Below are 12,851 nucleotides of genomic sequence, written 5' to 3' on the forward strand. Positions count from 1 at the left end.
ACACACAGCGCAGCTGCCCCCCCCCCCGCCCCGCTCCCTCCTCACAGGGTTTGACTGACAGCAGCAAATGGCTGCCGATGAAATTGAGAAAAATTCTGGACAGCTGCACTAAAAAAAAATTGCCTTTATTTGTCAAGAAAAATCAAAAATTACATGCCACAGCAGAACGGACAGAAGAGCTGACCGCGTTTCACACTGTCAAACAGTGCTTAATCATAGTGATTAAGCAGTTTGATAGTGTGAAACACGTCAGCTCTTCTGTCCATTCTGCTGTGGCATGTAATTTTTGATTTTTCTTGACAAATAAAGGCAATTTTTTTGGAGTGCGGCTGTCCAGAATTTTTCTCAATTTCATTGCTATATACATTGCCAGCACCTGAGGCTTCTAAACCAAGAGGAGAGGATCATTCCCATTTGATGCACCTGGAGCGGAGATATCCCTGAGCCAATGGCTCCCGCTGCTTTCAGTGAGGCTTGTGAGGGGGGAGAGAAGAGATCCAGCCAGGCACAGTGCTGGAATAACAAAACTCGGACTCAGTAAGTGTTTGGGGGGGGGGGGGGCACACAACAAGTGGAAAAAAAGTGTTTTTAACCTTAATGTAAGGAATGCATTTAGATAAAAAATGTTTTAACTTTAGAGCCACTTTAAGTCCCCTTAGGACCAGTTGCGGGAGATGAACGGGGAAAGAAAGCTAATGTTCTGCTTTAATATTATACAAAAATTATTATAAGAAATACATTTCTGAAATGTAACGTAATTCTGTCTATAATTTTATTATTTCCAACTGGAATACTTTTTGCTTAGCTTGAAATTTTATTATTATTATTATTATTATTATTATTGATGAGATTATATTAGTAATCACAATGTTGTTCACTGCTCATAAATTTCTAGTATGTGTATGAAAAGCACCTCTAGCTACAGAATTAAATATTTAACAATGCATGTATGTTTGCTGTTCAGAAATTTTAAGCTAGAAGTGACTACTGGATGTTCCTTTCCGATAGTCAGGATTATGTCTTTCTGTTCCATTAGGTGCACGATGAGGTGGAGGACATTGTCAGTAAATTGGAGGATAAAGGCTTGGGTCCCGCAAACTCCACAGAAGAATATTTGACCTTCTTGTGGAACCTTTACCAAGTAGCAGAAAGAAATCTACTGGATACAAATAACAGTTTGGAGGAGCTGAAACATCAACAGGCAGAAGAAATGAAAGAGGTGCGTGTGCTGATGTAATCCCAGGTTTATGGGATGTGAAGGTATTGGGATTATTTCTTCTGACATATTGGGGCCTATTTGTAATAAAAAAAAAAAAATGTTGGATGAATGTGACAAGCATTTACCCAGCCCTGCCGATATTTTCCTTTATACAGTGATGTCCTTTGATTGTCAGCTCCATCTACCGGCCATAATGTGGTATTTTTTTCAGATTGAGACATTTCAGAAAAAATACTTTGTTATGGCCACTAGATGGAGCTGACGACCATAGGAAATCACTGCATTAAAGCAGAACTATTCCCACCTCCACTTCAGTGATGTGGTGTCCAGGAGTTCCCTGCTGGCCCCTGACATCTTTGGACAGTCTTCTTCTGGGTACCAGTCTTCGGCTATTTTGATTGGCTGCACCAAGATTCTCTCACACGTATCTCGGCAGATTTTACAAATGTATGCTGAGCTGTGCATACAGGAGTGTGAACAGGCAGGTAAAAATGTAATGCAGAAGAGACATCGTATAGTAAAAAGCATGCCTTTTTGCAATTTATTTATGTATTTATTTATTAAAATTCTATTTTAGGTTAAATACAGTCAGAATTCATTGCGCTAAATCAACCTGTTGCTCATCATGTTATATAAAAATTCAGAACTGCCCCCCATTGTATTCTTTAGGTTCTCTACGTTCAGAAAATATGTAATGTTTGGGGGTTTTAACTAAACTTTAGGCCTAAAATGATTTTTTTAAACTTGTGCAAAAAAAAGTTGTAGCAGCAATAGGGTTAAACCATATGACTAAAAGCTGACAGTTGTAGGCCCCTCCGCCAGTGTTCTATGGGTTGTCTCAAACCCTGTATCTCCATAGAGCTAGTGAAGTGGGGCTTGACACCCAAATGTTTTAAAATACAGTTGTGCTCAAAAGTTTGCATTTTTAAATCCTATTGATAATAGAAATCACCCAAATAGCCCTGATCAAAAGTTTTCATCCCCTGGAATGTTTGGCCTTTGGTACAGGCACACAAGGTGACACAAACAGGTTAAAATGACAAAGGTTAATTTCCCACATCTGTGGCATTTTAAATTGCAGTTAGTGTCTGTGTATAAAAAGTCAATGAGTTTGTTAGCTCTCATGTGGGTGCACTGAGCAGGCTAAATACCGAGCCAAGGGACGCAGAAGAGAACTGTCAAAATACCTGCGTAACTAGGTAATGCAACTTTATAAGGAAGGAAAAGGATATAAAAAGATATTCAAAGTCAGTACTGTTGAACCACTTATTAAGAAGTGGAAAATTCAAGACTCTCTTGATACCAAGCCAAGGTCAGAGACCAATAAAGATTGCAGCCACAACTGCCAGACGAATTATTCGGGGTACAAAATAAAAAAACGCACAGGTAACCTGAGGAGAAATACAGGCTGCTTTGGAAAAAAGATGGTGTGGTTGTTTTAAGAAGCACAATACGACGATACTTGAACAAAAATGAGCTGCATGGTCGAGTTGTGAGAAACACCTTATATGCCCGACAACACCTTGACACGCTTCACAGCTTCTAGCACAGTGTAACCTGGACTGAGAGTCGCAACTATGGGCGCTGTGTTTGGAGAGGCGTCAACGCCTATAGCGACAAGAATACCATCCCCACTGTGAAGCATGGTGGTGGCTCACTGATGTTTTGGGGGGTGTGAGCTCTAAAGGCACGGGAAATGTGAAAATTGATGCCAAGATGAATGCAGCATGTTATCAGAAAATACTGGCAGACAATTTGCATTCTTCTGCACGAAAGCTGCGCATGAGACTCTTGGACTTTCCAGCAGGACAAGGACCCTAAGCACAAAGCCAAGTTGACCCTTCAGTCATTACAGCAGAAAAAGGTGAAGGTTCTGGAGTGGCCATCACAATCTCCTGACCTTAATTTCATCGAGCCACTCTGGGGAGATCTCAAACGTGCTGCTCATGCAAGACTACCAAAGACTTTGCATGACCTGGAGGCATTTTGCCAAGACGAATGGGCAGCTCTACCACCTGCAAGAATTCGGGCCTCACACACAACTATTACAAAAGACTGCACGCTGTCATTGATGTTAAAGGGGGCAATACACAGTATTAAGAACTAAGGGGATGCAGACTTTTGAACAGGGGTCATTTAATTAGTTTAAACGTTTTAGGAGTGTGCCACTCTGCTATCACCTACAGTTGAATATGAATCCCATAAAAAATAAAAGAAATGCATGCTTATTTATGTTTTCTTGCTGTATATTTCCAATTCTCCAAGGGGATGCAACCCTTTGAGCACAACTTGTATCTATTTTGTCTATATCCACGTACCTATACATATGCCTTTTTTTTAATGATTCTTAATCATTCTGTATAAGGTGGAGAGCTATGTGGCCCATATCCGGAGCCTCACCGAGGAGAGGGAGGCCCTCACCACAGACTTTGAGAAGGAAAATGTCCATCTAAGGATTGAACTTGAGAAGATTCAGTTCCAACAAGGTGAGTTCTTTGTATTTATATGTATAAATATACTGTATGTAAAAATGTACATGTTGCTTTTTATGTCCATTCATTAAAAGTTAATGAAAGGAAATTGTTCAAAGACATAGTAGGTGTTTGTTATACCGACCACATCAGGTAGACTTAATCACCTTTTTTGTGTTTATTTGCCACATTGACTCAGGAACTCAAGCATAGAGACCCCAACATAAGAGCTTTAGAGAATCAAAAGGAATTTATAGATGGTTCAACTCTACCAAATGCTGTATCAGTTTTGGGTGGGTGGGCCCTTTACGGCCACATAGGTTTTTTATTCTCTCAGGAGATTTCTATTTTGTCTGCGTTTTTCACTCAAGAAAACTTGCAGAAAGGTGTTTTTTTTTTTTTTTTTTTTAATGTACAGTCTGTCAACTGCCATTCAGCAGGAACTAGATGACTAAATGAAGTGGGAATGATGAGGTCCATGTAATTTCTCCTGAACTGTGGTGTATTAATTAAAAGGTAGCAGTCCTCTGAATAAACTGAAATTTAGCCAATTTTATTGTTTTGGCATAATTTCAGAATCGCAGTTGAAGGAAGTTGAAGAGATGCTGGATCAAGAAGGCTTGAGTGAGATCGCCCAAAGCAGCCCCAGTGAGCAGGTGGCCTATCTGCTGGTGGAAAGAGCCACACTTCTGGAAAAGCTGGAGGCCCTGGAGCTAAAGCTGGACTCCCGCTCAGAGAATCTGAGCAGTGAGAAGCGACAGGTATAGTTGCTGGAGTGGTCTTACAATTTTTCAGTTTTCTGGTTCAGAATGGCTTCCACCAAAAGCCATAGGCTGCCCCACTTATTAATGATCTACATGTCACAATAGGTCTTCCCATCTTCTGATTTTTAGTTCCTCAGTGGCTAGAGTGGACCATGAAAGAATCAGAAGATTATATCATATACTTGGTGTACACTATATACAGTATATTCCATAGCAACAGTAAGATTATTTTGTTTTCTGTAACTTGTCTAAACCAATTGTCTATATAGAATAGGGGCAGTGAGGGGGCTAAGTCTCCTAGTCAGAGACTAAAAATGAACAGCAAAGGGGTCAGTTTCCAAGTCAAGGCTGGATGGGTTGAGTCCAAAACCCAGAGGGGCTTAAGATGGCAGGGATGGGTTGGAGGCCAAGAGCAGGTAGATGTGAGTCCATTCAAAGACAAAGTTGTAAACATTAATTTATGCTTTTTAAATCCATGCAAATGTATGTTGTCAAGGAATAATATACTAATATATAGTTTGTGTAGAATTTCTGTTTGCCTTTCTGTGTGTTTCTAATTTGTTCTTAACCTGTTTGGAAACTCCCATGGAGACATCTTTGCAAAGGCGTTCCCGTCTCTGCCCTTTTGTTGCTCATTGGTGAACTCCTTTTGGAATGTCGGTGACCTGGCTGTCTCAGATTTTAATACTTGCCAAGTTGATGAATTTTAAGTAGACCGACTCTACAATGCCAGTTTCTTATGTTGTAACAAAGGTCACAACTGCATGTTAATGCATCACTAGTGTGTCTGGAATGTGGTTTCTGCCTTTAACTTCTGGGAGTACCAACACCAAGACCTAAGTAGAAATCAGCAAATTGACAATATGCTTACCACGTACAATTAAGACCTGTTTTATCATACTTTCAGAATCTGGTTGGCTAAATATTGGGGAATATTGGTTCTGGAAAACAAAACCAGGCTCCCTGATGGGGATGGGACACTGCTGGTGTGAGAAACAGTTCATCAAAAAAACTGTAACTGAAATCTTAGTTTCTTTATCGTACATCACGGGACACAGAGCACCATAATAATGACTATGTGGGTTATACGCTTACCTTTAGGTGATTGGACACTGGCAACCAATAGTAAGATGGTTCCTCCCATATAACCCCTCCTATACCAGAATTACCTCAGTTTTTTTAAGGTGATGGTCATGGCTGTTGAAGCTCTTCAAATTTCTTCAAAAAAAAAAAAAAAGAATGTCCCACTGAGGACGTTATAATCGGATCCATTCAGATGGCATAACAAAGCTAAAGTGGATGGTACCCGAACCTCGGTTCAACAATGAGGTATTGCTTGTAATGTGTCCTATATAGGCGCTGGACCCTTGTCAAAGTTGGTATTCCTGGTCAATCCTGCCCAAGGTAAATCCAGGGGTGTGGACCCCAATATATGGGGGACCCGGTCCCTGAAGGTCCTTAGAGGCGCTACCCGCCGTGATGGGGGAAGATTGGGCCTGGTAAGACAGGCCCTGCTGCTTGGGATGGTGAGTACTCCCTTTGGGATTTTGTTTCATATATACATGGATATATTTCCCTTTAAAAAACTGCTGGTAAACCTTAAGCCTGTGTTTGGGATTACAGATGGCCAGTTTGCGCGTATTTTTGAATACTGGCGTGCGCGAGTGCGCATGCGCCGCAAGCGCGATGTGTGCCCGCCACGTGCGCCCCGCCGGCGTGTGTGTGCGCCGTCGGTGTGCGCGTCGCGGATGCGCCGCGTGCGTCAGGACCGCGCATGCCGCCGATCGCTGATGCGCGCGCTCACACTCAAACTAAAGCTTTATAGGGATGGAGCTCCTGGCGTGCGCGTGGACAACACAGAGCGGTATTTGGGCACGTGAGTCTGGTGGTCTTGGACACAGTGGTGACAGGTTAAAGGCTGGTTTGTGGGGAGTACTCCTTTTTCTTCCTCATGTGTAAGCAATGTCTTCCAGAAAACGAGGTATAGGGAACAAGGCAAGCACAGGGGTAAGAGTCCCTCCTCTAAAAAAACAGGAGACCATGCTGATACAGCCTCAGTTTCTCCAGAAAGACCTGCGGCATCTGGCCTGGCTGAGCCATTCCATTTGTCAGGCATAGTGGCCACTACCAATATACCTGCCTCGGCTTATGTTACAAAGGATGATTTGGCGTCTGCCTTAGCGGGCCTTGAGGGCAAAATAGCTGGCATGATTGCCTCTGTAACACGGGGGGGAGGAAGCATAATAGATCTCCTTCCCCTGAGCCTGGGCCAAGTGGTGAGTCACTAGAGCACCAGGACTCTTATAGCCAGATGGGTCCAGGTGGTCTGGAACCAGAATGGGCGGAGGATTTGGAAGAGGTGGTCATAAAAGACCGGGAGGAAGGAGAGGCTGAAGAATCCTCGGCTGAGGACTCTGGCTCTGAAGAGCCTCCCATTCCCAAAAATTGTTTATCCAATCTCTATTAGAGATGGTACGAATTGGGTTTAAGTTACCCCCAGTTCAGGAGTCTGGACTCTCCTGTTCTACTTTGGGATCTTTGCGACCTCAGCAAATTTCCCAAGCGTTCCCTTTGCATCCGTTACTGGAGCAGGTGGTTTACGCGGACTGGGAGCACCCTGACAGGATATACTTGCCTCCAAAAAGGTTTTCTGTCTTGTACCCTATGGAGGAGAAGTTCAGGAAGAAATGGGGGACATATTTGGTGGACGCCGCCATATCTTCAGTAAATAAAACAAACCTTTGGTCTGGTTGATGGTATAACACCCCTAAGCTAGACACCTCATCCCTATATTGAATGAAAACAACAAGAAAAAGAAGGGGGATTTTTGCGGTGCCAAATATAGAGAGAAAGAATTAGCTTACATTAGTTAAAATAGAATTTTATTGCATAACATATTTGTAAAAAACAAGCAACTTTGGAGCAATATAAAATAACAGGTGCTTGGTCATAAATGCAGAAATGAATCACAAATCACAAGTAGCAATATTGCACACTAGCCCGACATGTTTCGCTGTTAGCTTCCTCAGGGGATGTGCAATTTAGCCTTGCACCGCAAAAATCCCCCTTCTTTTTATTGTTGTTTTCATTCAGTAAATAAAAGTTTAACCTGTCCAATGGATAATGCCCAAGTATTTAAGGATCCGGCTGATAAGAAGCTAGAGTCCTTATTAAAAGCCTAATTTTCGGTGACTGGTGCAGCAGTTCAGCCAGTGGCAGCTATTGGGATTTGCCAATCCCTAAAGGATCGCTTTAAAAGGTTGGTAAAGAGCCTAACTTGCCAGAAGGAATCTGCTGAGGAATTGGCGGAGATTCCTCATGCCTTATGTTTTGCTTTAGACGCATTGAAGGACTCAATTCAACAGATGTCTTGTTTTGCGTTACTGTCAATCCATATGCGCAGAGTCTTGTGGCTAAAGAACTGGTCTGCTGAGACGCCATGTAAAAGGCTACTTGCAGCTTTTCCATTCCATGGAGAGCGCTTGATTGGCGAAGATCTGGATAAATATATCCAAAAGATCTCTGGAGGAAAGAGTGCCCTACTCCCTATTAAAAAGAAAGGGAAGCAACCCTTGTATAAAATTCCCAATGCTCCAGGACCTAGTGCTTCTTCCCCTAAGCGGTATCGACGGCCTCAGCCGTCTGGCTTTAAAAGACCCCAGGGGCAGAAGAAGCCCTGGACCGAAAAGCCACCCAAGCCCAGCTCCAAGTCTACCTTGTGAAGGGGTGCCCCCGCTCTCACGGGTGAGGGGCAGGCTTCGGCTGTTTGGGGAGGCCTCGGAAGAACTGGTTCAAGACAGATGGGTCATTTCCACTGTAAAATATGGTTACAGAATAGAGTTCCGGGAGATCCCCCCCGAATCGGTTTCTGTACTCAAGGGTTCCGTCGGATCCAGAGAAAAGAAGATGCCTATTCCTAGCTTTACACCATCTGCTGATGCAGGGGGTAATTGTAAAGGTTCCGCACGAGGAAAGATTCAAGGGGTTTTTCTCAAACCTATTCACCGTGCCGAAACCAAATGGGGAAGTAAGGCCCACTTTGGACCTCAAGGCTCTCAACTTCTTTGTAGACGTCCGATCCTTCCGCATGGAGTCGGTTCGTTCAATAATAAAATCCCTGAGAAAGGGAGACTATTTAGCGTCCATAGATATCAAGGACGCGTACCTTCATGTGCCGATCTTCGGTCCTCATCAAAGGTTCTTACGCTTCGCTGTAGAGGGCATTCATTTTCAATTTGTGGCACTAGCTTTCGGTCTGGCCACGGCCCCCAGGGTCTTCACAAAGATTCTGGCCCCAGTGTTGACTTCCCTAAGGTTTCAGAAAGTCTCCGTCGTAGGATATCTGGACAATCTTCTTCTAAGGGAATGCTCTCGCCCCATACTAGTTCAAAACGTGTCAAGAACAGTACAGGTTTTACAACACCTAGGTTGGATGCTAAATATGGACAAGTCAGCTCTTTGTCCAACCCAAGCCTTGGTGTATCTGGGTCTGGTCTTGGACACCGCCCAAGAAAAGGTGTTTCTTCCTCCCTTAAAGGTCGCCTCCATAGTGGAACTTGTACAGAAGGTGAAAAAAGAACTAACACCTTCTATTCGGCTGTGCATGAGGTTACTAGGCAAGATGGTGTCATCCTTCAGCGCAGTGCCATATGCACAGTTCCACTCCAGAGTGTTCCAGAACAGTATTCTAAAGGCCTGGGACAAGTCAGCTCGAACCCTGGATCAGCCTATGGTTCTATCTCCACAGGTTCTATGGCACCTTTCTTGGTGGTTAAGAACCAGCAACTTGAAAAGAGGGAAATCTTTCCCACCAGTAGCCTGGAAATTCGTAACCACGGACGCCAGTCTTCTCGGCTGGGGAGCAGTCCTAGAGGAAGCGTCTGTTCAGGGAATTTGGTCCCAGACAGAAAGGACCCTGCCCATCAATCTATTGGAGATTCGGGCAGCTTGTCTGGCTCTGCGATTCTGGACATCCAGATTGCGGGGTCTTCCTGTCAGAGTCCAGTCCGACAACTCCACGGTAGTGGCATATATCAACCACGAGGGAGTTACCAGGAGTCGGGCAGCCCAAAGAGAGGTAGATCATATATTGACTTGGGCAGAAAAACATGTGCTGTTTCTGTCGGCAGTGTTTATTCCGGGGGTGGACAATTGGCAGGCGGATTTCCTAAGTCGCCAGAAATTGTTACCAGGGGAATGGTCCCTGCATCCCGAGGTTTTTCTACAGATCTGCCAATACTGGGGGACCCCAGATGTGGATCTGCTGGCATCCAGATTCAGTGCCAAGCTGGACAGGTTTGTATCCAGGACCAAGGATCCGCTTGCTGTCGGGATAGACACATTAGTAGTTCCTTGGAATCAGTATTCTCTGATCTATGCCTTCTCTCAGATCCAAATTCTGTCGCACTTATTACGCAGAATACAGGAGGAACGAAAGCCGGTGATCTTAGTGGCCCCAGCGTGGCCCAGGAGATCATAGTACTCGGAGATTGTGAAGTTGGCAGTAGGGGACCCATTGGTCCTTCATTGCCGTCCAGACCTGTTGTCTCAAGGGCCCATATTCCATCCTTCTTACAGTTGCTGAATTTGATGGCCTGGCTATTGAGACCAGACTATTGAAAGACTGTGGTATTATGGGTTCAGCCTTGTCTACTTTGATAAACGCTAGAAAGTCCGTTTCTAGAACTATCTATTATAGAGTTTGGAAGTCATACATTTCTTGGTGTGAGGAAAGAAAATGGAACCCTCGTGGGTATACGATTGGAAGAGTTCTCGCTTTTCTTCAAGCAGGAGTAGACTTGCAGCTTGCTTTAGGGACAATTAAAGGACAGATTTCGGCCTTATCAGTTTTTTCCAAAGACCAATTGCATCCCATTCTTTGGTGCGAACCTTTGTCAAGGGAGTAACACACCTGAGGCCGCCACTTAAACCACATTTGTGTCCCTGGGACCTAAATTTGGTACTGTCAGCCTTACAGAGTCAACCCTTTGAACCTATTAGGCATATTCCTTTTGTTCTATTGACCAGGAAATTGGTTTTCTTAGTGGCTATAACATCGGCTAGAAGGGTGTCAGAATTGGCCGCCCGTTCTTGCAAAGAACCTTTTATGATTCTTCATCAGGACAGTGTGGTCATGCGCCCTCGTCCGGATTTTCTACCGAAGGTGGTTTCCAAATTTCATTTGAATCAGGATATCATTTTACCTTCTTTTTTTCCAAACCCTAAGAATAGGGAGGAAAGGTCGCTTCACTCACTGGATGTGGTGAGGGCGATAAAAGTTTACTTGAAATGTCAGCTCCCTTTCGGAAGACTGTTTTTTTTTCTTGCCTGAAGGTCCTAAAAAAGGACGGCCGGCAACAAGTTCAACTATATCCAGGTGGATTCGTCAGACTATTATCCAGGCGTATGGATTAAAGCATCATGGGCAGTACGCCAACAGGTGTCTATGACTCAGGTTTGCAAAGCGGCCACTTGGTTTTCAGTTCATACGTTCACCAGGTTTTACCAGGTGGATGCGAGATCTCAAAAAGAGGCTGTTTTTGGCCACAGCGTGTTGCAGGCAGCTTTATAGTCTCAGGCTCGTTGGGCTTGGGGATAATTTGCCCCCCCCCCCCCCCCCTCAGGTGCATTGCTTTAGGACATTCCACACAGTCATTATTATGGTGCTCTGTGTCCCGTGATGTACGATAAAGAAAAACAGATTTTTAAAACAGCTTACCTGTAAAATCCTTTTCTTGGAGTACATCACGGGACACAGAGGTCCCTCCCCTCTTTCTGGGATCATCATTGCTTGCTACAAAACTGAGGTACTTCCGGTATAGGAGGGGTTATATGGGAGGAACCGTCTTACTATTGGTTGCCAGTGTCCAATCACCTAAAGGTAAGCGTATAACCCACATAGTCATTATTATGGTGCTCTGTGTCCCGTGATGTACTCCAAGAAAAGGATTTTACAGGTAAGCTGTTTTAAAAATCTGTTTTTTATGTAAACCTAATCCTGTAAATACGTGTTAAAAAGACATTGCCAGTTAGAATAGTGTCTGAATAGTGGAGACTGACAGGAGCTACGTTTAACACTTATTCAGAGAAAGGCGTTGAGTTACAGCTAATGGTTGTGTTTTGCAGGATGAATTGGAACAAATTCATCGGACATTGGAGGAGGAACTCTATCAGCAACATGAATCCATGAGACGTACCAAGGAAACCCTGAACAAGGTAGATTCTTATGCCTATAACAATGCAGAATATCCAATTTCTTGGCTTATCTAAGCAAGCAGCATTTATAAAAGGGAACCTGTCGTTAGGATAAGCTTTGTAAAGTAATCTTAGGGAAGTCATAAAATGATGCCAGAACACTAGGCATTTCCTGCAGACTGAGCCATGTCTGACCTCCCAAGTAGTAAGCAACTTTGGAGGCCAAAGAACTCAAGATTGCACGGGATGATGGCTACAACTCTTCATCCATGGCCTTGAAATTGGCACGTAGCAGTGTACAAATATTCAGGAGCATGGCTAGTACTGTCTCTGACTAACGCCCCACTCTGCCTGTTTGAAAGTAGTTGTTGTCTCCTAAAGTCTTCTCTTCAGCTGGCCAGTGGAAAGGATGTAACGCATCTAACTAAAAGAGCAATATACCAAATGTCCCCATGCATTATGAATTCTGTCTAAGTGCAAAATATATTTGATTTTTTTTTTTTTGTTTACCCAATGAGATTGGTAATCTGTGCACTTCTGGTTTGCGATTCTTGATCTGATTGATGTGGGGAAGGACCCTTGTTCTCTGTGTGATAAGAGTGGTCTCACTGCTGCTTCCAAGTAGAGCACAAACACTGCTGACAAGGACAGGCTTTTCTACTCAAGCTGTGGTTGCTTTCTAAAGAGAATGAACTGTAGAACTTTGTACAGAATGTTTGTGTTCATGCATCTGGGATGTTTGTAGCTTTAATGGCTAACTCCACTTTTATGGATAAAAATACAGCTAATAAAAAATAATATAGCATATACAATTGCTACACGAGCCGTGTTGTAAGGGTTTATTTTTATTTTTTTTGCTAAAAATTACCTTTTCTTTTCAATCTGTAGTGCTGTAATTTTATCTATTTTTTTTAATTCAATGCAATTTGGCCAACTGGAAATGTTCTGTACACAGTTGGTGTACAGGACACCCTAGGAAATGCCATGTCCTGCTTGTGTAATTGAAGAGGTTTGCTGGGAATCTGAGAGCCATTCGCACCACATTCCTTGTATATACATAGTAAATCAAGAACCAAGGAATTGGGATTTTTAGGGTGCCAAAACACAATCAAACAATTTTCATAAACTAAACATAAATTTAGACAAGGAAGAAACTTATGTTTCATTTCTGATCTATGGTGACCATATGTACAGTGCCTGATA

At 43.3% G+C, this 12,851-nt stretch overlaps 1 protein-coding gene across 4 annotated transcripts in view; it reads left to right on the forward strand.

The window, feature by feature from the left end:
- The window catches only part of CCDC30 (coiled-coil domain containing 30), a 103,346-nt gene that overhangs the window by 19,341 nt on the left and 71,154 nt on the right, over positions 1-12,851 (forward strand). For all 4 annotated transcript variants that reach the window (XM_073603365.1, XM_073603366.1, XM_073603367.1 and 1 more), the window contains exons 2-5: positions 1,037-1,219; positions 3,585-3,705; positions 4,267-4,451; positions 11,580-11,669. In XM_073603365.1, coding sequence (XP_073459466.1) covers positions 1,037-1,219; positions 3,585-3,705; positions 4,267-4,451; positions 11,580-11,669 — 579 coding nt within the window. The remainder of the gene's footprint in view (positions 1-1,036; positions 1,220-3,584; positions 3,706-4,266; positions 4,452-11,579; positions 11,670-12,851) is intronic.

This window comes from Aquarana catesbeiana, linkage group LG10, assembly GCF_042186555.1.
Source record: "Aquarana catesbeiana isolate 2022-GZ linkage group LG10, ASM4218655v1, whole genome shotgun sequence".
Classification (NCBI taxonomy): Eukaryota; Metazoa; Chordata; class Amphibia; order Anura; family Ranidae; genus Aquarana; species Aquarana catesbeiana.